Source organism: Cynocephalus volans, chromosome 12 (genome assembly GCF_027409185.1).
Source record: "Cynocephalus volans isolate mCynVol1 chromosome 12, mCynVol1.pri, whole genome shotgun sequence".
In the NCBI taxonomy this organism is placed as follows: Eukaryota; Metazoa; Chordata; class Mammalia; order Dermoptera; family Cynocephalidae; genus Cynocephalus; species Cynocephalus volans.
In genome coordinates, this window is record NC_084471.1 from 16,417,569 (window position 1) to 16,443,358 (window position 25,790).

Sequence of the window (25,790 nt, forward strand, 5' to 3'; positions counted from 1 at the left end):
ACCGCCAGGCTGCCCGGCTCAGGGGGCTGCGGCAACTGCAGGTGGGAAGACGGATGCTGAGGTGCTCTCACCTGGTGCCCAGCGGCGGCGTGTTCTCTGTGTGTGTCTGTCTCTGTATTTCTCTCTCTGTGTCTCTCCGTGTCTCTATCTCTCTGTGTATGTCTCTCTCCAACTTTCTATATGTCTGTCTGTGTCTGTCTCTATCTCACTCTGTCTCTGTCTGTCTTCCTCTGTCTTTGTCTCTCTGTGTCTATCTCTTTGTGTCTGTTTCTCTCTGTCTCTATAGATCTCTGTCTCTTTGTTTCTCTCTCCCTATCCATCTCTATCTCTGTCTTTCTCTGTCTATGTGTCTCTGTTTCTGTCTCTCTTGTCCCAGTCTCTCTCCATAAACATCTGTATCTCTTTCTGTGTCTCTTTCTCTTACCTGTCAATAGTTTCATCCAGATGTTCCAGGTGACTGGTGTTTCCCCCTCATTTTAGTCCCTTTCTTTGCATTCTCAGCATGTCTCAGGCCTGAGCAAGCCTTCCAAAAGGTCCCCTCTGTCTCTAGGAAGGAAGCTACTTGTTTGGCACCATATGTTCTTATCTAGCGGGAGATCTTGGCAATACAGGCGTCTCTCTTTGACTCTGGGTGTCTGGCTCCATCTGCTGCTGCCTCTAACTCAGTGAGCCCAAAGCCAGACTTGGTACCTTTCCTCCAAGCCCACAGTGATGGGTGTGCTTGGGGCACTTCAGGAACACAGAGAAGCTCACTTAGTCCTAATCCATGAGTGAGTAGTAGTCAGGGAAGCCTTCCTAGAGGAGGTGATATGCTTGGTGAGGGTGAGTCAAAAATAGCCAGCTGAATAAAGTAGAAGAGCATAGGGAAAGGCAAGCCAGAGGAGGGAACAGAGATAAAAACCATGGTGTGGGGGTCAGGGCACAGGGATTGGAGAGCTCCAGGTACCTCTGTATAAGTGAGCTAAGTTTGAGGCACCCAGGAAGCCAGGCTCTCAGAGACCTGAGGCACCTGATGTGATGGAAAACCCATAGGCCCTGGCCTCAGACAGACCTGGGTGTGAATCCTCATTTGGAAGGGCATTGCTGCTTAGTGGTTAGGACTATGACCACCAGAGCCAGGTGGCCTGAGTATGAGTCACAGTATTGGCGTGATTGGGCTTCAGTGTCCACACCTGTAAAGTGTGAGTAATAACAGCACACCTGCCTCGTGAGGCTGGAGGACGGGTGGCATGAGCTGATGTGTCTGTGCAGTGCCTGGCAGAGCTGTAATTATCATATGAAGTTGAGTGATCACAAGTAAATTACTTAGTATCTCTGGACCTCAGTTTCTTCATCTGTAAAATGGGAGTGATAGCCCTTCCTGGCCAGGGTTGTTGTGGGGGTTGGGGATCGTCTGTGGACCATCTGAGCAGTACTTGGTTCTTAAAAGAGGCTCAGTAGGTGGTAGCCAACCCCGCCTCCCACCCCAACCATCATCATCATGGTTATTGTAATTCCAAGTGGGTTGGAAGAGAGCACTAACTCTGAACTGGTCGCTGCTAACGCCCTCCCTCTGCCCAGCAAGCATCATGGATCATCCAGGCTGGAGACTGGAAATTACGTGCTATAAATCTGAGCCAGGGTTGCCCTGAGAAGACTCTGCCTCTTGCTGGGCAGCAGCGATTCACATGCTTTGAGCCCGCCCATGCTGGCAGCTGCCTTGTCAGCCCTCCCCTCAGCTCCGTGAAAGGCTGGCAGCGCCGTCTTCTCTCAGGCTGGTGCACATTAGCAGCCCACAGATGGCTTCTGGGCTGGCCACTGAGAAGCGAGGAGCTATGATAAGCCCAGGGAAATCCTGAGTCCATTCCACTGTCTGCTCCCTCCAGTCATGTGGAATTTGATTCCCACGTGTGGCCCCCACTGACGACGGAACAGGAGCTGGCATGCTGGAGAGGACAGGGTAGGCTCCGGGTGTCATGGGCTGGGATCCCTCTCTGCTCTGTCCTTACCTGCTTCTGATCTGGCTGTGTCCTGGGAAGGCAACATCACGTGGTTAAGACTGGAGCATCCCAGCTCCACTGCTTAACCAGATGGACAGCCCCAGACAAGGCACTTCATCTCCCTGTGCCTCAGTTTGTGCATCTGTTAAATGGACATGGTGTTAATACTAGATTATATCTCACAAGGTTGTTGTGAGGATTGAATGGACCAATGTTAAATAAGACTCACTTCTCTTTGCTCGGCTCTTGTCTATTTATAAAATGAGGTAGTTGAACTGGACCCTCTGAAGAGTCTACTTCAGAATTTCCAGCACTGCAATGTGTGGACATAAATCCTGCTTGTGCCACTGACCTGCTATTTGATCTTGGATAAGTAACTTAACCCCTCTGATGTTTTCATTTTATTTGTTTAAAGGAAATGAGAATACCCACGTGACAGATTCTAATTAATACCTGAATTAGAAAAAAATGTATTCGAGGGTACTTCAAAAAGTTCATTAAAAATAGAATTAAAAGATAATCCAAGTCTTTCCATGAACTTTTTGAAGTACTCTCATATATATATATATATATATATATATAAAACCCTCATACACACACACACACACACACACACACACACACACACACACACACACACACACACACACACACACACACACACACACACACACCCCCCAGAGAATTTGGCGCTTTATGTCCTCAGTAAGTGACCGCAATTGATTTGACATTGGAAACACTATAGAAGGGAGTTCTATATTGAATAAGAAATAGGATGAACTTTCAAGTCTGTTTCAGATCCAAAATTAGTTCCTGGAAAAGCAGCTCTGATTTCATGGAGGAGTGGAAGATACAGAATCAGAAAGGAAGGAAGGAAGGAAGGGAGCCAAGAGGTAACGGAGGGAAGACGGGAGGAAAGAAAGTACAGACTCCTTTACCAAGACGAGCTGCCTTTGAAGTGCCCTTTCAAATGGGATAAAAACAAAAAAAGATGGAGTTGGTGCACCCAGCTTGCATTTTCTGAGCAGCCCTGCATGACTGGGGAGATGTCAGATCCTTGTTGCCTCCAACAAGGGTCCCCCACTGCATCTCCCTGCTCCCCTCCACACCCTGCACCCCAGTGGCGTACCTAAACCTCAGAACTTCCTGGCTTCATTTGGAGATGGTCCAAACGTTGTTTTCTGGCCTGTTGCTGAACAGCGAGGTCTGGGCAGAGGGACCTTGAGGCAGATGTCGTTGCAGGGCACGGGCATTGGAAGCACACAACCAGACCCTCGTTGATGTGTCCAGAGACTCAGATCTTCCCTTGGGTACGAATTTTCTCCGGTGTATACAATAACCAGCTTTTCTCAACAAAATCTGGACACAGAAACTTTCTGGTTTTTCTCTGGCGGGGAATGAGAGAGCAGAGCATTTGTAGCCCTGATTCTGGACGTGGATAGGGTATGGGATTCCACTGAGGTAGATGGGCTCAGATGATTTCCCAGGAGTTGGGGAGTTGACCTTTCCATAGGCGACAGGACCCCAGTCAAGGACTGGGACTCAAGGCAGAGATTGGACACTGGTGCCTCATTGGATTACCAGGAGCTGGGATAATAGAGAGAGAGGAACCCAGGTCAAGGTCAGCTTTTGTTTGGGGGTTAAAGATTTTGTTTAGGGGTTAGTAGGGAGTAGTACTATGACCTGAGGTTATAGGAGCCTGGGGTACCCTTGGATACCATGTTCTGAGTCTGACTGGCAGAAAGGTGATCAGGGAAGACCTAGGAGCCCAGGCCCTTGTAGTTGGTTTTGAAAAAGTGAGTTGATTATCAATCCTTTCAGACAGGACCACAAAGATTATCAGTTAGGATTTTCTCAGAAAGTAGAGAAAGTCTCCAGTTATCCATTTATTCTATTATTTACTGAGGGGCTACAAGGCTGTCTGGATGCGCAGCTGAAACACAGATCCCACCCTTGGTAAGCCTGAGAGCTAAACCACTGACCACTCTCAGGAGCCACTGCTGTGACAAACAACACAACCTCTCGATGGGGTGGCATATGTGACTAGCATTTGTGTGGCTCATGTGTCTTCAGGTTGGCTGGGAGTTGGCTAATCTTGGCTGGGCCCATCTAGGTGGCTCTAAGGGGCAGCGTGAGTCCACGTCTCCTCTCCATGTCTCTCTTCCTTGGGTCCTTGGGCCAGCTAGGACATGTTCTCGGGGTAATGGGAGAGGTACAAGAGGGCCCGTAGGAACACGGGTTGTCTCTTTAGCCTCTGGTTCAAAACTAGTCTTCCCTTATTAGTCAAAATGAGTCACATGACTGGGCTCAAACTAATCACATGACTAGACCTAAAGTCAGTATGCAGGGCAGTCACTCAGCTTCTAGGGGAGGAACTATAAAGTCACCTGGTAAACCACCATGAAGATCCTGGGAGGTGTGAAGAATTGTGGCTAATAATTCAAATCACAAGTTGCCCACCCCAACATAGGCATATTTATTTATTTATAAATCATGAATACTTTACTAATATATTGTGTCCAAAAATTGCACCTGCAAAAAAGAAATTCTGGGGTGAGGTTACAAATTGACATAAAAGTTCTGACCATTTTTTTCCTCCACTAGAATGTATCATCTTGGAAATCCCAAGAAAATACGCTTTCTATTTTGGAGTCTTTGGTCTGGAGAAGTGTTTCCCAAAACGGGGTACCTAGATCACCTGCACTAAATCATGTGGGTCATTAGAAGAGCTCGTTAACATGCAGATTCTGGGCAACTTTTCCAGCCTGGGAACTCAGAGCCTCTGAGGGTGAAGGCTGGAAATTAGTATTGGTCAGAAAGCTCCCCAGGTGCTATGGATGTATATTACAGCTTGAAACTTGTCAACCAGCAAATAGGCCTGTGATGGACAGAAACTCAAGAGTGGTCTCTAAGAATACTGGAAACCCACTCCACTACCCAGCCTGGAGGGTGCCGGGGGTGGCCAGCCACCCCAATGCATAACGCCGGCTGGAATGCTGAGAAAGTACAAGACTTACCCATGCCACAAAGGAGCAGATGGCTGTGCCAAGCAGAGGCCCTGCCGTGTTCAGGGAACATGTGAGGTGTGTTCCCGCTTAGGGCAGGGTCTTGCCAGAGAGGCCAGGATTCTAGATGACCACTGAGATGGGCACCTCTCCTGCCCCAGTTTGGAATGGAAAATTCCAGAAATATATTGTAATATACACCACAATAAACATGATTTATTTTATAGTATGTTAACATCATAATTTATTTGAAGGGTCTACCCAAGTCGACCTTTGAGCTCTAGACACCAGCTTATCAAGGGCCTCCATTTAGATTTTTGACATGACCTTCAGATGAAGGTCTCGATAAGTCAGAGACAAGCTGGCATGAGTATAATTCAAAGCTCGGGCCCCAGTCCTGGCTGGTGCTGCCTGTAGGGCTCTCTAAATCCTGTTTGTAAATAAATCCTGTGATTATTTTGTGGATGACTCAGCTGTAATTGCTCTATCATCTTAGGAGGTTAAACACTTTAATTTGCTGAATGTACATTTTTTGTGGGGGGGCTGTTTTGGCATTTCTGTATTTGAAAATATTTCAGATCAGGGTGGGGAGTGGTTGCAAATAAATGGAAGAATCTCACCTCTCTTGACTTCTAAGAGACCCTCTCCCACAAAATTTCCTGACACTCTGGGGTGTTCTCCAACAAAGGGAGGAAGTTGCTAGTGCAGAAGGCTCATTCACCTACAAGTCCTATTTTCTGAAGCCCGAATCTTCCTTATCTGGGATCCACAGTGTCCCGCCCACGGGAAGGGTGATGCCTCTCCCAGGAGATCAAGGCCTGTGTGAGTGGATTGGAACTCATCAAAGACAGTGCACGCTTTCAAGTGGATGTGGCTGGAAAAGAGGTCTGTGGACGATGGGCCCCACAGCTGTGTGTGAGGGAATGGAGCTGCTGCCTCAGCACGTGCATGTTTGACCCTTTTTAAAAGGAAATTAAGCATCTCCTAGCTTTGCAACTTGAGTGGCACAGTCCATGGGTTCTCAGCCTCACCCTAGATTCCACCCCTGCCCATGCTCATCAGCATATTGATGAAGCCCAGGCCATGTTGTCTCCATGAATTTTTAAACTTTCTGCTCATGCAGAAGGTTTTTTTTAGCAGCTATCAATTACCTAAATGCTGTTGCTAATGGGGGAAAGAAAAAGAATTCTTTTAGCACTCAGTGAGCGGAAGATGGAAGGGGAATTTATGAGTCTTAGTGTGTTTATATGAGGGAGGGACTCAATAAAATATAGATATTCCTTCACATTGTTCCAATTTTGGTTCAACTTCGGTTTGTGTGTCAGGCAAACATTATTGTGTGATTGCTGCTTTCTTTTGTATAATCACAGATTTAATCTTCTCAAACAACAGGTGAAGATAGTGTAATTTCATTCCTGCTATTTTAAAGTTCACTCAGCAAATATTTATTGAGTCCCTCCTCTGTGTTAGGCATTGTTCTAGGTGCTTGGGACACATCACTGAACAAATCAGACAACGGTCCCTGATTTGGGGAGCTTACAGTCTATTGGAAGGAGCAGAAAATGAACAATAAACAGAATCAATAAATTATATGGTGTAGAGAAGACAATAGAAGATACTGTGGAAAAAAGAACGAGTGGAGTAGGGTCAGAGGGATCCAAATAACCAGATGGTCGCAGCCAGAGGGGGGGCCTCACTGTGAAGGTAACACATGAGCAAAGACCTGAAGGAGGTGAGGGATGAGCCAGGCAGGTGTCTGTAGAAAAAGTATTCCAGATGGAAGAACAGCCAGTGCAGAGGCAACTGATGTGCAGAAAGTTCAATCACGGGAACCCATCTTCTTTCTTTGTTTTCTGAGACAGGTGCCAGACTCGAATGTTCCTTATCTAACAAACATGGTAGGAGATCCAGATGTTAGCCTATGCCGTCGACCTTTGCAGAGCACTTTAAAAATTGAAAATCAATTTCATGGGGGTTGATGGAACTGTTCTGTATCATGGTGGTGGTGGTGGTTACATGAATGTGTTATAATGCATAGAACTATACACCCCAAATGTCCGTTTTACTCTGTGTTAACTTAAAAACTAAATATTTTGAGAAGTATTTTAGTGCATTTTATTTTGGTCTGCTCAAAGACCTGTGCAGTAGTGGGTGGGGAGGGCGTTAGTATCCCCACTTTGCAGATGAAGAGCCTGTGACCTACTCAGCTGCAAGAAGCAGAGGTGGGTCTCAAAGTCAGACCCATTCCAATGTTCATTCTCATATATATACTGCAGTCCCTGCCACATTGCCTCCCAAGCCAACCACACTCTCACACCTGGCAGTGCAAAACACCCTGCCTAAAAAGCAGTCAGAATGATCACAGCAGCCGACACAGAGTGCTCACCATGTGCAGGCACTGCCCTAGATACTTGCATGTATTAAGTCACTTAATTCTCCCAGGAACCCTATGAGGATGGTACCATTGTATCGTCCCCATTTACAGATGAGGAAACTGAGGCACAGAGAGGTTAAGCAACTTTCCCGAGGCCTTGTATGTAGTAAGTAGCAGAGTCGAGATTAGAACCCCGGCAATTTGGTCCCAGGGTCCATGAGCTTAACATTCGGCTTACTCCCTCTGTCTAGCTGTATTCAGCACCAGAGTGCGAGGCTGTAGTGGTCCTTAGCCTGGGTTTGGGAGGGTCTTCCTTCACGTGGATCCATATGAGTAAACAATGGTAATTAATAATAGTAGTTAGTATGTGTAGCACGTGGCATGCCAGGCACTGCATGGTGTCACATCTATCATCTCACCCAGTGCTCACATCAATTTGATAAGTAGCCATTCCTTTTTATCCCCATTTTACAGATAAGGAAACTGAGGCACCGAGGTGGAATGAGCCACATCTTGCAGCTATCACATTAGGAAGTGGAAGAGGTGGGATTGGAACCCTAGTCTCCTTTTGAAGGTTGTGTTCTCCCGTGCTTAGTTTCATGGCTTTCCCAGGTATGAGGCAGGCAGTGAAGGAAGGAGAGAACGCAGACGGTGTTCCAGGCAGGGGAGAGCACATGAAAGATATGGATTTTCAGAAGAGCAGGGCTCACTGGAAGAGTTCCATCTTGCATGGCCAAAGTAGCAAGGAAAACATTGAGGAAAATAACAGTGACCAAACCATGAGGGTCTTTCTGTGTTAGGGTGTGTCTTTTATCCCAAGAGGCGCTGGAAGCCACGAGGGGCTTCCACACGCTCAGGACTGTAGTTAGGAAGTCACTCGAGCTGCTCTGCAGACAGTTGACTGAATGGCTGAGACTGGAGGGAGGGAGGCCAGTGAGGAGGCTACTGCAGCAGGTGGGGGGAGAGATTTAGCAGCATGTGCAGCAAGACTACGGTAGGAGGATGGGGAGAAGGGGATCATATTAAAGATGTCTGGAGAGACAGAATTGACAGGACCTGGTGACCCAGTGGCTGAAGCCCTTGAGGAGTCGAGTATGAGGCTCGGGTTTCTGGTCTAAGTGGGTGAGTAGAGGGTGCTACCGTTCCCAGAAGTGGGGCACCCGGGTGTGTAAATGCATCTGAGGCTGAGTGAGGAGATGAATGTGGGGTGTCTGTGGGACCCCTGAGCAGGGACGTCCACTCTGCTGTCCAGGCTGCTCAGTTGCTTCTCTTTTCCCAAAGTCGCTGGTGCTGCTGTGGGGTGGCTCTTTTACTTACGGAGCTCTTCCTGTTTTAAGGCAAAACCTGTGTCCTTATGCTCTGTGCCTTACATCTGGCTCCGGCTTCACCAAATCTGAGAATTCTTTCAGCCTTTTTTTTTTTTTACCCTTCCCTGTCACGTCTTCCTTCACGCCACAGCCTGCAAGAAGTCAGCCTCAGAATGTGGTTTTCCTTTATTTTCCTGTCTGCGGCGGCCACTCCTGCCCTCTCGTGGCCAGTCGTGGGGCGGCATAGAGCTTGCTACCCAGCTGGCCTGCTGGGTTCAGTCCTAGGGTGTCTCCCCGTCCTTTCTCCAAGGCCTTCCTCACCAGAATCCCTCTCATATGCTCCTTGTCCCGACTTTAATCTGATGACTTAGTTTGACATTGAAGAGATATCCAATGTCCTAATGACACGAGAAGTGACTGACACAGACAAGGAAAAGGCCTTGGCAATTACATAATCCACCTACAGACCAAAATGACTACACCAGCTGCTAACTTGTCTGCTCCTTCTGTGTCCACATCCTCCACAGCCTGCTTTCCACACAGTGGCCAGATCTTGTCTCTCTCTTGTCTATAATGCTCCAATGGTTACTTTCACAACTGGATGAAAATCAAGACTTTTCAATACGATCTTCATGACTGACCCCTCTCTATTTCTCTAAACATTTTCTTATAAATCTTGTTCTTGCTCCCTGGTGGAGGTGGCCTTCCTTCCATTCTTCAGATGTGCTTAGCTCCTTACTATCTCAGGGTCTTTGCCTATGCATCTCTCTTTCTGCCCTTAGAGGTCATCTCCTGGAGGAAGTGAAATTGTCCCTGATTGCTGATGACATAATCTCATATACAGAAAACCCTAAAGACTCCACCAAAAAAACAAAAAACAAAAAAAACCTATTATAACTGATAAATGGATTCAGTAAAATTGCAGGATACAAAATCAACATACTAAAATCCGTGTTTCTATACACCAACAATGAACTATCTGAAAAAGAAATCAAGAAGCCAATCCTATTCACAATAGTATCAAAAAATAAAATAAGATAAAATAAAATACTTAGGAGTAAATTTAACCAAAGAGGTGAAAGATATCTATACTAAAAATTATAAAACATTGATGAAAGAAATTGTAGATGACACAAATAAGTGGAACAGTATCCTATGTTCATAGAATGGAAGAATTAATACTGTTAAAATGTCCATACTACCCAAAGTGATCTATAGACTTAATGCAATCCCTATCAAAATTCCAATGTCATTTTTCATAGAAATAGAAAAACATATTTAAAATTCGGTTGAAACCTCAAAAGACCTCGAGTAGCCAAAGCAATCTTGAGCGAGTAAGAATAAATCTGGAGGCATTATACTACCAGACCTCAAAGTTTATTACAAAGATACAGCAATCAAAACAGCATTGTGCTGACGTAAAAACAGACACGTTGACTAATGGAACAGGATAAAGAGCCCAGAAAAACCCATGCATTTGTAGTCAATTGATTTTTGACAAAGGTGCCAAGAACATACAATGGAGAAAGGACAGTCTCTTCAATAAGTGGCATTTCCAATAAATGGGAAATTGGATATCCACATGCAGAAGAATGAAATTGGACCCTTATTTCACACCATATAAAAAAAACAACGCAAAATGGCTTAAAGACTTAAATATTTTAAGACCTGAAACTGTAAAACCAGCAGAAGAAAACATAGAAGAAAATCTGGATGACATTGGCCTGTGCAACAATTTTTTGGATATGACCCCAAAAGCACAGGCAACAAAAACAAAACTGAATGGGGTTGCACAGAATGGTAGAAAATGTTCACAGTGTACATACCTGGCAAAAAACTTGCATCCAGAATGTATAAAGAACTCCCACAAATCAATAGTAAAAAAATAACCCAACAATAAGAAGTGGACATGACCTGAAAATGGACAAGACTTGAACAGACACTTCTCAAAAGAAGACATGTTAGTGTCCAGTAAATCCATGACAGTCGCTCAACCTCATTAAATATGAGAGAAAATAAATTTAAAACATAATGAAGGGCCGAGCCCGTGGCGCACTCTGTAGGGTGCTGCGCTGGGAGCGCGGCGACGCTCCCGCCGTGGGTTCGGATCCTATATAGGAATGGCCAGTGCACTCACTGGCTGAGTGCCGGTCACGAATAAGACAAAAAAAATAAAAATAAAAAAAAATAATGAAATACTATTTTACACCCACTAGAATGGCTAAGATAAAAAAGCGAGCAACTGGAACTCTCAAATGGAGTGCTAAATAGCACAACCACTATGATAAACTTTTTGGCAGTTCCTTTTAAGCTAAACACATACCTACCCCTATGACAACAAATTAACTCCTAGGTATTTTCCCAAATAAAAGATCTATCTATCAGTCTATCTAACCACTCATTCATCCATCCATCCATCTGTCATTTATCTATCTTCACAAAAATACTTAAATGAAAAATCCTTATAGCAATCCTATCCATAATACCCCCAAACCAGAACCATTTTAAATGTCCTTCAGTAGGAAACTGGAATAATAATTTGTGGTTTATCCATTTAGTGGAATCCTAATCAGTGATTTAAAAAAAATAGAATGACTATTGATACGTACAACATAGATTAATCTCAAAACCATTATGTTGAGAGAAAGAAGTCATTAGCAAAAGAATAATACATATTATTACATTTATATGAAGTTCTAGAACAAGTATAATTAATAAATGGTGACATACATCAGAAGAGTGTGCATGGGGCAGGGTGTGGGGGGTGTAAATTGACCAGAAGGGGGCTCAAGAGAACATTCTGAGGTGATAGAAATACGAGTGTTAAATCTCACACCAATATATACTTTACCCATACTCAAAGATTATACCCTCAAGAACTGTGCATTTTACTCTAAGCAAATTTTTCTTCAATAAAAATATAAAATAACCTTAACAAAAGAAGGGTCTAATCCCATGGTTTAAAGAATCAATTTTTTAAATAATAAAAATAAATAAATAATCATTTTTCTCAATGGGATATTTTGATTTCAAATAAACAATTTGTACTTTTAAAAAAAAAACGTATTTTTTTTTTGTTCAAAAATAAGCAGTAAATATGTGTATTAACCTGCTGGGTCTGCCATAATGAAATACCACAGATTAGGTGGCTTAAACAGCAGGAATTTATTTTCTCACAGTTCTAGAGGCAGAAAGTCTGAGATCAGCACAGTTGGGTTCTGATGGGGACCCTCCTGTTTGCAGATGGCTGACTTCTCACTGTGTCCTCACATGGCAGAAGGAGAGTCAGCTCTCTGGTGTCGCTTCATCCCATCATGAGGTCTCCACCCTCATGACCTCATCTAACCCTAATGACCACCCAAAGGCCTCATTTCCAAATACCTTCACGTTGGGGGTTAGGTCTTCAACACTGAATGGGAGAGGCACATTTCAGTCCATAGCAATATACATTCTAGGCAAACTGGAAAATATAAGTAAGTGGAAAGGGGAAAAAAAAAAAAGGCATGTAACTGCATCATCAAAATAGAATCACCGTCAACATCTTGATCCATTTTATTTCCAAAGTTTTGTTATTTCACGCTTTACATGGTTGCGGACATTCTGTGCCTGTAATTTTGTATCGTGATCTTTTAAATCTAGCATTACAACATGAAATGTTTTCTGCGCCTAAAAACCTTTCTTCAGTATCCTTTTTTAGTTGCCACAAAAGGTTCCTTGAATGACTGTGCTGTAGTTTATTCATTTGTTATCCTGTGGCTGAATGTTGCGATACTGTCTAGTATTTTGCTGGTGTAAATAACACTTTGATAAATATATTTGTGCATGAGGCTTTTTCTGTAACTTAGATTCTTTTCCAGGAATAGAATTCTAGAAAATGGAAGTTGTGGGTTAAAGGATATGCTTTTAAGACATGCTGCCAAATTCCTTTCCAAAAGGATATCCCAGTTCACATTGCCACCAGCAGCAGGGCAGGAAAATGCTGTATCTGTTTGCTCTTCAAGGGGAGGAGGTTGTTGTCACTCAGGTGTTTGTTGGCTTTTTCCCACCAGGTGAGCAAAGGCAGCTGAAGCCGACTTCTGGTTGTGCAAAATTCCCCTGGCTCTTGGGGACGAAGTTCCCTCCAGTCCCTCTACCTGGCAGCCTGTGTTCCCGGCCTCACGAAGACAAGGCTGAGAAAGAACCAGCCATCTCCATCCATCCCCAGCCATGAATTTCCTCCGGCGACGTCTCTCTGACAGCAGCTTCGTGGCCAACCTGCCCAATGGCTACATGACGGACCTGCAGCGCCCGGATAGCTCCACCAGCTCCCCGGCTTCCCCGGCCACGGAGAGGAGGCACCCCCAGCCCCTGGCAGCCTCCTTCTCCTCTCCAGGATCCAGCCTTTTTAGCTCCTTCTCCAGTGCCATGAAGCAGACCCCTCAGGCCCCCTCGGGGCTGATGGAGCCTCCGGGTCCCTCCACACCTGTGGTTCAGAGACCCAGGATCCTGTTGGTGATCGATGATGCCCACACAGACTGGTAAGCAAGAATCTGCAGGTGCCCCCACCTTCTGAGGCAAGAGATAAGATGAATGGGGGGTCTTCTCACCTCTCGGGGGAAACTGAGAGGGAGAGCTGTGGGAGGCTCCAGTGCTATCAGAGACTGGCTGGAGGGAAGGAAACTAACGTATTCCAAGTGGCTGCTGTGTGCCAGGCCCCACGGCATCTAGTGTGTGCCACATTCTCTTCTAGGGACTTTACTTTTGCAGGTATTCAATCCCTCACATGCAAATTCAAAATATAAAACACTCTGAAAACTAGAACATGTTTGTAAAGCTTTGGGCGGCAAAGCCTGATCTGCAGGCAAGTGAGGCTGTAATAGCGTGAATTAGACCACTTGCTGTGCTTGTTCATATGATTTGCTGCAGACATCCCAGTGTGTTTGATGTGAAGTGTTGCTCGGAGCCCACTGGAAGTGCTGTATAATATATGGCCTGTATACCAGATTACCTTTCTCAAAAGGGGAAACTTCTTAAATCTGAAATGCATCCAGCAATACTTGCCAGATTATCCTCTTTCAGCCTCAGCCACCCTCCCCCCCATAAAATGAGGTTGTTATGGGAGTAAAATAACCCAATCCAGGTCCACAGCCCTCATCCAAACCACTAGGGACCACAGTGCCTGAGTTTGCACCGGGTAGTCTGGCTCCAGAGCCTGGCCTCCTAACACCGAAGGGAAGTAATGACACGCTCTCTGGCCTCTTCACAGGACTAGATGGTAAGCTCCCCAGGTCAGAGACCTGACGCCTGTGTCAAGATCACTGCAGCAGTCATTCAACAGGTAGTTACTGGGCACCAATCCAGTGCAAGGTGTACCTTGAGTGCTTGGGTATCGTAGTGAATGGTCCTTGCTGACGTGGAGGTGCAGTGGGAGAATAGGTCTCTACCCCCAACTTTTTGCTACTGAGAGGTGATAAATATTATCAGCCCAGCTGGAGACATAGATTTTGCCCAAATGTGGAGACACAGAAGCGCCACATCCAGGGCAAAGGAATACATGGTTGGGAACAGAGCAGTCTGACAGTGGACCCATGGACGGCCACTGGGGCTGGAGGACAAAGTTGCATGTGTCTGTCTCCAAAGCCTACCACATAGTAGGCACCCAGTAATTACATATTAAATGAATCAATTAACACATCCAGTTTTCTAAGCATGCCAGATGCTCTGTTATTCCAACACGTACTTATACAGTCACATTCATTCCTTGAGAAGTTAGGTTGGGAATGATTAAGCCTATACATTGGAGTGGGAGCTATTTATAGTTTATAATGCATACTCAGTAGACAGTCAACATTGACGTATGGTCAGCAGATGTCAGACTTCGCTTTCCTGTTAAGAAGTCACCTCATCTTACACAACATGGCCATGTGAATCACCTGTTTTGGTCCAGTCTGAGTCATCTTCAGTATTGCTGCTGGCTTAAAGGCACTTGCCATGAAGCCTTGTTCATCTCTGCTTACACACCATGTAAAGCACTGCCTTATAGGTTCTGAGCTTAGAGACTGATGTCTGCAGAGGTGTTGCCTCCTTGCACAGTACCACTGCCCCTCTGCATCGTGATCAAAGTGGTCCTTACAGTCTTTTATCTCTTTTCAACCCAATGTTTGACCTCACTTTTGAGTGTTCTCTGCTGGCTGTGTTATCCCTGGCTCAGTCATTTGTCAGGGAAGTTGCTTTTTGTATGGAGGTCGAGATTACTAAGTGACAGTATGGTACAATGGTTAAGAAAACAGATGTCAGAGCTAGGCTGTCTGGGTTCAAATCTCATCTCTACCCCGTGATAGCTTATGACCTTTGCAATTACTGCACCTAAATGGGAATGACAATAATACCTACCTCATAGAGTTAATATATGTAAGTTGGGTTAACATCTGAGTTAATATAAAAGTGGGTAGAATGTGCCTGGTAGATAGTAAGTGCTACGTAAGTGTGTATTATTATTGTAGACCATAGTGAGCCTTCCTGTAAATGTTAATCATTGTGACAGCAGCCCCTTGGAGCCGGTTTAACATCTTCATGCCCAGTGCTGGGCAGACTGGATTAGGATTTATCCCATTGTGCTAGATTTTCTATTGGTCACTCTTCTCTGTAGCTCCTGGGTGACAAAGTTGGGTTGTACTAATCCCTGTCCCCCATTCCCATACGATATGCAGCAGAGTAGGGGCACAGTGACTGTGGCTGAAATGCAATGAACGGCTCAGCCCAGGACCATGTACACTTTGACTTTGCTCTTCAATGTCTCTGATTGACAGGATTGAGACAAATGTGCGAACTTTAGGCTATACACCCCAGCGGTGGACACAGGTTTGGCCAGAGGAGTTTCTCCCAATGTATTTCAATCACACGTCATATGCCTCCACTTTAATTAGGTCTTAAGAACAACAGTCTTTGGTATGTGATGTCCTTGCCCCTCAGTGGGTAAAAGAGTAAGTAACAAACCAAGACTCATAAACTCACCAGCTTTGCACTCATTGGATGTTTGTGACAGAGACTTTCTACCACGGGCACATCCGCTTCTCATACAGAACTTCATCCCAGATTCTTTGCAAACATTCTGACCTCTGAATCTCAGTACATTCCCAATTTTCTCTAAATCGCTGCTGGCTGCCTAAGAATCCCAAGCCTGCCCTACAGAGTTCGCGAGAGAGATCTGTCCCCCACTGCCAGAAGCGGCCAGCAGGTGGCGGGCCTGCCCCGCAGTCCCTGGGCCGGCGGCTTTGGCAGAGCCGGGGCAGCCTCCGGTCAGCCCCCTCCCCAACCCCTCCTTCTTTGTGCAACTGTCTCCAGAGAGGAAGAAGTCATTAGAGGGAAGGAAGAAGCTGGCTCACACAATCCCTTTCTTCCCCCTTTGAGATGATAATGAGGGGGAGCCGATCCACCGTCTGGGCTGAGAGTGAACCCACCCCCACTGCAACAGGAACAATGCGGCCCCCTTTTCAACCCTCCTCAGCCCCAGACACTTCTCTGTCTTCCCATTCCCGGACCAGGGCCTTCCTGCAGAATGAGGTTGTCTTGCACCAGGCTGGGGAGTTGTGGGAACGCACCCCTCCCCTCCTGGTGGGTGCAGCTTTCCCTCCTGGTGAGCCAGCTGGGTGCCCCAAAGAGGATCTGATACCTGGCTAGCAACCTGGAGGGAAGGACCTTTCACCTTCTGAGAAGAAACAGAGGGTCCCATAGCCACCTTTGCTGGAAGAAGGACTCATGGCTGAGCATTTTAAGATGCCACCACCTGCTGGGGTTGCCCATGGAGGTGAGCCTGGCTAGGACCAGGGTGTTTGCGGAGCTTTGGGCCAACCCACTTAAGGCTTGTCTCAGTAGGAGGTCCGTACTAACGTTGATGCTGCCCTCAGAAATGGAGGCAGAACCATCGGTCTTGACAACCACAAGGCAGAGGAGAAATAAAATGAGAGGATTTCAAGCTCAGCTTTCTTCTGCCCTGCTGACTCTCCACTAGTTCTCTTACCTAGAATTTTCCAGCACCTTCACTGGTCTCAGCCCTCCAGTCTTGACCTCACCTCCTGGTTACCTTCCGTGTTACCACCAATGTGTCATTTTTCTGAAACACAAATCTGATCAGGTTCAGTTTGCTCCTCTCTCCCCCTGAAACTCGAAGTCAAAATCATGAGCTTGCCTGTCCTTCTAGTCCTGTCTCCAGCTCTATGTCCTCCTTTGCTGCTTATTCAGCAGAAATAGTAATAAACTTGTAGTTCTCAAACACACCTTTTTGCCTTAGCACATTCTGTTCCCTGCTACCTGGAATACCCTTCCCTATCTTGTTCACCTGGCCAATTTCCATTCATCTTTAAAGGCCTGCTCAGGTGTCATCTCTCCTGTGAAGCCTTCCCTGATACACCCCACTCTGCCAACAGTGCTAATAACCACCTCCCCAATGTTTTGTAACTTAAAATATTGTGACGCATATCACACCGTGTTATAACAATCTCTCCTGCAAGAACAAGGCCTGTCTCTTATTCTCTTTTATAACCCTGGTGCTCTACACACAGTAAGTGTTCAATTAGCATATGTCATTGCCCTGCCATTCCAGTTCAATCAGGATAACTTTTAATGGACGTAATGGGGCCTGAATTATGGGGTCCCCTTAGGGGGTCAGCAATATAAAACACACGGTTCAGAGGGTAACTGTAAGGTGGATACTTAAAATTGTTTAGAAAAAAGGGGTGGGAGGGGATTTTTTTTTGCTATTGCCTACAGAATGTACCAGAACCCCAGGTTTGATTTGCAAAATGAAAATATTTAACATGACAAAAAAATAAAGACTGTAACCAGATTGGGGTTGGGTGTACCCCCCTGCTCTCAGTTTTTCCTATAAGGTCTCTGGAACCTGGATGGGTTGGGAGGAGAGATGTTGGGGACGGGTAGAAGCAGCTAGCTACCCGCAGCCCCTCTCCCTGTGGCCTCTGGAGCCCTGGCTGTCCTCTCCTACTTCACTCATGGCCTTGTTCCCAGAATGTCTGCTATTTCATCTCATTAACAATACACTGTTACCTTCTCTTTTATTCCCCACCCTCCCTTTTTTCTTTTGTTTGTTGGGGAAGAAATGAAATGGGTACCCTTGGCTTGAAACATTCCTCAGCCACCATCCTTCCAGCCTGGAGGATACCAGGTTTCACCTTCCCTCTAAGCAATGGCTAAGGACACCCATTCGCAAGCCCCTTGTGCATTTCTAGATTCTCCAAGCATTGTTATGATCAAGCAATGATATGATCATTGTCTGTATCCCCAGCACCCCCACCAGTCCCTCCACTCCTAGATGGTGTCTTTGCAGCCCCATGCCTAGCACAGGGTAGGTAATAGGTATGTGGGAAATGTCTGTTGACTGAAGGAGTGATTCGGGAGGTGACATGTTCTTGGTAGTGACAAGGTTGGGGGTGTGACAGTGAAACCAAGGAATGACCTTGTTGGCATTCTTAAATCCTCTTGTTCCCTGTCACCTCATACTCGGTCCAACAGAAAGTCACATCGCCATGGTGGGGACAGGAGCATTTACACCACAGGAATTGGCAAATGCTGTAAATCAGGGCTTTTAGATCCCTATCCAGAGAACTGGTTTTTATGTAGTTGCCAGTATGCGACTGTGCATTGTCACATCCTGATCTGCCTGTCAGAGAGTCATGTTACAGGTGAGGAAACAGAGCACAGAGAAACCCTGCACCTGTTCGAGGAAACAAAACAGAAGAGTAGCCAGGCTAGAACTCGAACTGGGTCAAACCAGAGAATGAACAAATGAATGAATGAACTGTGAGCTCTTTGAGGATGGGACTGTGTCTTTATCATCGCCAGTTGGCAAATGGTGTCCACTTCCCATGACCAGCATTGTGCTAAATGGTTTTCACAGATTCTCTAATTTAGTCCCCCTAATAATCTTATGGGGTACTAGTACTACTCTCTCTTATAAATAAGGAAAACCGAGGCTCTGAGCCCAAAATCAAAACAGAAGCCAGTGGCGTCTTGGATCCGTCGCAGGCCTGGGTGTCGCTTTTCCCTTGCTACTCTCCCCACTCTCACCTGTTGCCCAGGCCCTCCCTTGCTACATGTAGGGCTCCGGAGCCTCACGCGTGTGCACACACCTCCCCCTCCCCCTGCACACACCAGTGTCTGCGAGCAGTGGGAGGGAACGGTGGCAGGACTCCAGGTCACAGCGCACGATCTGGATGACCTCACCCTCGGAGGAAGGTGCTCCACCAAAAGGTGCCAGGCAGCCCCACCCGACCAAGTGCTCTAGGAAGCCAGAGTGTAAGGGTGCCAGGGGCAAAGAGTTCCTGCAGCCATCCAGACTCTCATGATCTCAGCTTCTTTTTAAAGTACCAAGGGGATCTCAGGCAAGGTCTTTTCTGTTCTTTTCCCTGTGTTTTGATATTAAAGATGTGATTTTCGAACACATGTCAGACATGTTTCCCAAGAGAGTTAAAATGGGAAAGAAGACAGCATGCAGAGAACTCAGGCTGACAGGTGTAGCAGGGCTGAAACCCCAGCTCTGCCACTCACCAGCTCTGTGGCCTGGGACACGCTGCTGTACCTTTCTGAGCCTCCGTTCCCTCACCTAGAAAGTGGGATCACAATGCTGCCACCTTCCCTGTACCTCTGACCTCACAGGCATGCTGCGAGGCTGCGGACGGCTCTTTCCTCATCTCCTTCACGGGCGTCTGTCTGGCAGTGTGTGTAAGGTTTGCTTACCTGTGACTTGGTCCTGTGCCTCCCACATGAGCTCCACCAGGGCCCAGCTTATGCCTCCCTTGTTCTACCACCACACACTCGGAGGCTAGCACAGTGCCAGGCACATGGTAGGATGGGATAGATAAATTGTTTAGTTATTTTTAAGGGAAACTTCAGGACTGAGGATGCTCTGGGGGCCTCAGAAAACACTCAGTTGCCCTGGAATTCAGGAAAAATACCTGATACTTCCCGTTTATTCCCAGGATCCACCCCTCACCCCACCCCCCATCCCCTTCCTGCCCAACTGAGAACTCAAAGGCTCCAGCCTCCACCTTAGGGGCCACGCTGCTTCAGGCTGCTTTGACTGAAGGTGTGAGGACTGCAGGGCATCTTGGCATGTCCCTCTAAGGATTTGCAATGGGCCTAATTGGCCCCATGGTGACCAGCACATTCTGCTTCTAACTGTGCCACCTGGGAAGGAAGTGAAGGGTGTGAACTCAGAGTTGGCATCGCCAGCAGCAACATGTGTAGGGTTATCAGATGTAGCAAACAAATATGGATGACCAGTTAATACGCACACAACAAATGAGTATATCTCATGTGATATTTGGGACAGACTTATACTACAGAATTACTAGTTGTTCATCTGAAATTTGAATTGAACTGTCTGTGCTGTTTTATCTAGTCCTCCTCCTTACGGGGGACAACAAGAGAGACTGTCCAGCCCTGCTGACAGTGAGAGACTGGGTTTCGAGCTTCCTTGCGTCCTGGTCAGGGAGCTGAACCATGTTCCCCAAATGACCCCATTTTTAGACAGCCACTTTCCCTGCCTAAGAGGACTGTCCGTCACCAGCAGGGAGGGAACGACGCAAGTGGACGATCTTGAGCCAGACGTCCCCGTTCTCCCTCCCAGTTACATGGCCATGGGCAAGTCCAGCCTCAACCTCTCTCTCCCCAGCTGTAAGGCAGGGTCGTGGAGTGTCTTTCTCTCGAAGGGTTACTGTAAAGATTAGAGATAATGGCATGGGTGGGGCTGGTACATGGCTAAGCTTGTCATAATAAGCCTTGCCATGGTAACTGTTATTAACAATTAATTGTAATTACTAATTGCTTGTGAATATAATAGTTCTGGGAGCCAGGAGGAAGGAAGCCACTTGGCGTGCTTCTCAGTTCAGCTGGATGTGCTGGAGGCCGTCTTCCAGAAGCCCTGGAGGAGGGGCGTGGGGCTGCTGGCAGGCTGGCAGTCACTCCATGAGGAAGACATGGGGCTCCACGTCGGTGTCCCCTCCTGGAGTTGACTGAGAGGCTTAAAGCAGAGACACACAACACATAAGTCTCTGCTGAAGACACTTGGCTCTTGGGAACACACCTCTCCCCACCGTGTCCCTTACCCCTAAGATGCTCCTTGAGCAAGGGCAAGCCATGCCTGTTTGTGTGGGGAAATGTGGGGGTTTCTGGGAGGGGTGGGTGTCGGGAGGGGGAGATAGGAAGGGCCTAATGAACAGGGGCTTTTTCACCTTCCCACTTGCTTCATTCCTTGACCCAAACACACCACCCAATGCCACCTGGAGTGGCTCTGGACATCCAGACTTGTCCCTTTCCTCTGGGCCCCCGCCCTACCCCAATCCTTCCCCTCCCCAGTCCATCCTGGCCCTGGTGCCTGGGGAAAGGGAGGGGCCCTGGGCATTCCCCAGCAGCCTGCCCAGTCGCCTGGAGACGGCTCCGTTTTCCCAGGCCCGGCCCCTTTTATCAGGGGGACAATGTGCACACACAGTGAAGGCCTTGTGCGGCACCCAAGCCCCAGAGCCCTTTGACTTGAGGAATTTTTCAAGGGCTGACCCCTCTCCGTGAGGTCTTTACGCCATCCAATCCAGGCCTGGTGCCCCTGCTGCTTCCTACCCAGCTCTGGTGGGGAGAGAAGGAGGGAGGGACGCAGTGAGGAGTTTGTTACTCCTGCCCTAGTGCAGTCCTGGAGGAGAGCTTCACCCTAGGAGACTGGGCTAGAAAACCTGGGGGAAGTGTCTTTGAGCAGAAGCGGGTGTGGGGAGAAATCTGATGGTTGCTGTTTCTTCCTAAATTTCTCTCTTCTTGCTGTCTTCCTAAAGAACTCTGCTGATGCGCTGGGATCATGGGGCGGGGGGCACTTTCCTCTCTGGGCCTCTGTTTCCTCATATGTAAAACAATGAGGATGGACTAAGATCAGGGCCTCCAAAAGACTGTTTCCATCAGAATGACATTCAGATTCCAGGCACCTTCGGTATTGAATAGACTTCTTTGTAAGGAAAAGAAATAGAGTTTGGCTGACTCAGACAAAATAGGGATGTATTGGAAATATGTGGGGAGGCTTTCAGAAGCAAAGAAAAATATGAAGGACTGAGTCTCAGAAAGGTCAGAGCTCAGGCCCCTCCAGGGATCTAGGTGGCAGGAATTCATGGACAGTCTCTGGATAACTTGTCTCCCATTTGCTTCCATCCTTTTCCTTTCTGCTCAACGATCACATTTCTGGGAGGGAACAAGCTGGCTTGTTCTGCTTTTTGTTCTGAGGACACTTTGGGGAAGTTTCACCAAGGCCACATGCAAGAGAGAGGCTTGGTTCCATCTGTGCAAGTGCCCATGGAGGTGCTATTCCAGAAGAAGGCAGAGTGGATACAGGACAGGCCCAACTGCGACGTCCCCTAGGACGATGGCTTCAGAATATCTAGAGTGGAGCTCAGGAAACTACTTTTTAAGATGATGTAGAGCCAAGTTTGGCAATCACCAGGCCAGAGAACTCCTGTCATGTGGCTCCCAACTGGTAGAACTGGGACCAACGGGGGAGACATATTTCAGCCCAACATACAAAAGATTTGTCCAACTGGCAAAGTCGTCGGAAAGCCTGGTGAGGGGGTGAGCTCCCTGTCACTCACAGGTGTTCAATCACAACTTGGCTGCCCATTTGGTAGGAATAATGGGGCTCAGACCAGAAAGGGGTCCAGCTTTCATTGTCCCCTGTCTGATGTTCTCTCTAGTCACTTCTCACGCCCTTGCCTTGCTTTTTGCGGCGGTTTCACTGCGAGTCTGGCCTCATCATGCACAACGTGGCTTTCTGGCCCAGGCCTTCCAAGTGGCCTTATTTCAAAGGAGTTGCTCAGATGCCCGGGTCTTCTTGAGCAATAGCTCTTCCCAGGCTGGAATCTGCAAACTCCACCCGCCTGAGTTACAGACTTGCCCTCAGGGAGGCAGGGCTCTGGGCAGATGCCAGCCTCATTACAGAACGTCTCTTCTCCTTGGCGCCTGTGGAAGCCTGCCTGGGATGCATGTCCCCCACAGGAGGGAGGCCGTCTGGGTGGCAGGAGAAGGGATGGTGCTTCATGTCCATTTTCCTGACCTCCTACCCTGGGTTTGCAGAAGGGACAGAGGTTGTGGGTTTCCTGAAGATTTGCACTGAGCTAATTGCCATTTTCAGAATGGGCTTAGCTGAGTTAGGGACCGCGTGTGCAGCTGCTCATAGGAGACAGGCCAGTCAGAGAGTGAGCCAGTGGGCAGGAGGTAGGGAAGAGCTCAGGCAGGGAAATATTTTCCTGCTAGAAGGAAAACAGCAGCACAAGCTCTACAACAAATGATATCTGCCACTTGGTTCTGGCTGCGGAGAGATGACAGGGAGCAGTTAGGGACTGTGCTGGGTGTGAGAATCGATGTCCCCTCTGAAGGCGGCCACTGCAGGCCACTCGGCAAGTTTTTACCATCTGAGAATAAAGGCCTGGTGTTTCTGAGATACTGATTTCCCAGGGAAGCCAGCAATCTGAATTTTTATATACATTTTCGATTCTAAAAGTGAAAGTATACCATTTAAGCCCAACAAAACAAAGCTGTGGACTCCACGAGGTCGACCAGTTGGCAACTTCTGATAAAGAAGACCAGAGTCAGGGTGAATATTTGGTCTGGTTCTTCTTCCGGGACTGTCTCCTGGCTAGACTGTAAACACCAGGATAGGGGTGGGGGGAGGCTGTTCTGTGCAAGTGCAGGAGCCTAGCACAGTGCTGAGCACATGGTAGACCAGGATAGATGGGTGGATGGGTAGATGGGTGGATGGATGGGTGGATGGGTGGATGGGTGGGTGGATGGGTGGATGGGTGGGTGGATGGGTGGATGGCTGGCTGGCTGGGTGGATGGGTGGGTGGATGGGTGGATGGGTAGATGGGTGGATGGATGGGTGGATGGGTGGTTGGATGGGTGGATGGGTGGATGGGTGGATGGGTGGGTGGATGGGTGGATGGGTGGATGGGTGGATGGGTGGGTGGATGGCTGGCTGGCTGGATGGATGGGTGGGTGGGTGAGTGGATGGGTGGGTGGGTGGGTAATAAATGCTCTCAGCCTTCTCCTTCTGTATCTTGCCTTTTTCACCTTGACAGGTCTCACATCCCCTTTCTAAATCAGACACTCAGTGTTCTCATGGTCCCCTTGTCATCCTTCTTACACCATCAAACCCCTTTTCTTTAATGATCAGACATTAGTCACTTGCACATTGATATGAATTACTTCTCAGTGTATTACCTTCCCTGTGGGCATTTCCCCAGTTGGGCCCTTAGCAGATTTTCAATACATGTTTGCTGAGGGAATTATTTAGACTTCTAAGCATTAACCTTTTTTGTGGTATGAAGGCTGTGGACTTGCAGACATGTGTAGGAATGAAGGTGTTGTGTCTTTAGGGAGAATGGGTAGAGACTGGCAGATGACATTCTAGCCTGTCTTCTATAGTCACAGGGAGTGGGTGGGTCATGATTTTGTTTACCCTAAAGGCCTGTGCTGGGGAAGAAGTGGAGCTCCCTGGGAGTAGATGGGGCAGGCCTATATCATGCTAGACAAAAAGCAGGGTTCCATTTAGATCAAGGCAGATAGTGCCTCCTTCCTCCTCTTGGAGAGAGAAAATGACCTGTCACTTGTCACTTCCCCAAGGACACACCCAGCTGACCTTGGCCCTCTGCCTGTCATGTTGAAGCATGGGAGAGAAAGAGATGAACATCATTGAAACACCTGCCATGTGTCAGGGGTATTATTCATGGGTCCTTACGGCACACGTAGTCAGATACTTTTACAGATGAGGAAACTGAGGCTAAGGAAGGTTGATGTTTATTTGAAGCAGCATTGCGAAATAAACAGCAGAGCCAGACAGGACCTGGCTCTGTCTCTAAGGCTAGAAGTGCCTGCCCATTTCTTCACCTGAGAAGGTGCATTTCCAGCCCAGCAGCCCTCTGGTGGGCAGCCCACTTGCTAGCACATTTTTGGCATGTTCCCAGAGGCCTGCAAATCTGTGTCCTCCTTTAATCCTCATGACAACCCTGTGAGTAGATCTTTTTAACCCTTTCTACAGATGAGGAAGCAGAGGCTGGTTCAAAGTCATGCAGCAGGTGCCAGAGCTGCCCACTCAAACCTAGGTCTTCTGCTCTGTGCCTGTAGCTCATTCTTCCTGCATGTTTAGCGACACATCCCAGGAAAACTCATCATCCCCTGAGTGCCCCTCATTTGCCCTTGCCTGTGTCTCACATGTACACACAGCCAGACCCTGTCGTCCTCATCCGTGTAGCCTTAGGCCCTGGCAAGGAATAGGTACCAAACACTGGATGGATTGATGGATGAACTGGGCCACCTCATGAGGAAAGTGGCCCCTGACTCTCAGGCAGGGTTGGGCTGAGCGGGATCTTTGTGCTGCTGCTCTGTGTGGTCCTGGCCCATTTGCGTGTCTCTCCCTCCTGTTAGATAGCAATAACCCCGAGACTGAGAACTATATTGTCCTTGTGCTTGTTTCCTTAGAGCCTGCAGGCTCTGGCACGCAGTAGGTGGTCAATTAGTGATAGGGCCTTTTCAAAGAAGCCTTCCCTGACCAACTAAAGTCCCATCTCCCCTGATTCCCATATCTAATCCTCAGTCCTTATAGTCTGTGTACTTTATTCGTAGGACACATTTCTTTTTACCTGGTTTATTTTCTGTCTTTTCCACGGGACCCTGAGCCTAGTGCAGTGCCCAGTTCCTATGAGGCTCCGCAAACAGTGGTTAAATGAGGGAGTGAACAAGTGGTGTGGATCATGACCAGATCCTACCCACAAAACTCTCCTTCCCTGTTGCTGTTAGAGGCCGATGGGGAGACATAAGTCACATCCTATGTCTCAGGGCCTCACCTCTGCAGATCCCTGTACAGATACAAGGAGCCTTGTTAACCTCAGAGGGTCCCTCCCCTTCCTAGCTCACTGGAGCACCCTAATTGCATGGAGGACTGAGAGGCTTCCCCATCATCAGAGGGTCCCCTTTGTCTGGCGGTGGGAAGGGGGCAGGCGGGTAGGCTCTGCTTAGGAGTAAATGATGGCCCTAGAATCTGATCTGCCTTCCAAGGCCTGCCTTTGCCTCCACCCACCCGACCTGCCACGTGCCTCTCCTCGCC

The 25,790-nt window shown here is 47.5% G+C and overlaps 1 protein-coding gene across 1 annotated transcript in view; it reads left to right on the top strand.

Annotated features, from left to right (window-relative positions):
* SYN3 (synapsin III) overlaps positions 1 to 25,790 on the top strand; it is a 451,793-nt gene that overhangs the window by 20,583 nt on the left and 405,420 nt on the right. The window contains exon 2 of the mRNA XM_063074911.1: positions 12,715 to 13,182. Within this exon, the coding sequence (XP_062930981.1) occupies positions 12,872 to 13,182 (311 nt within the window). The 5' untranslated portion in view covers positions 12,715 to 12,871. The remainder of the gene's footprint in view (positions 1 to 12,714; positions 13,183 to 25,790) is intronic.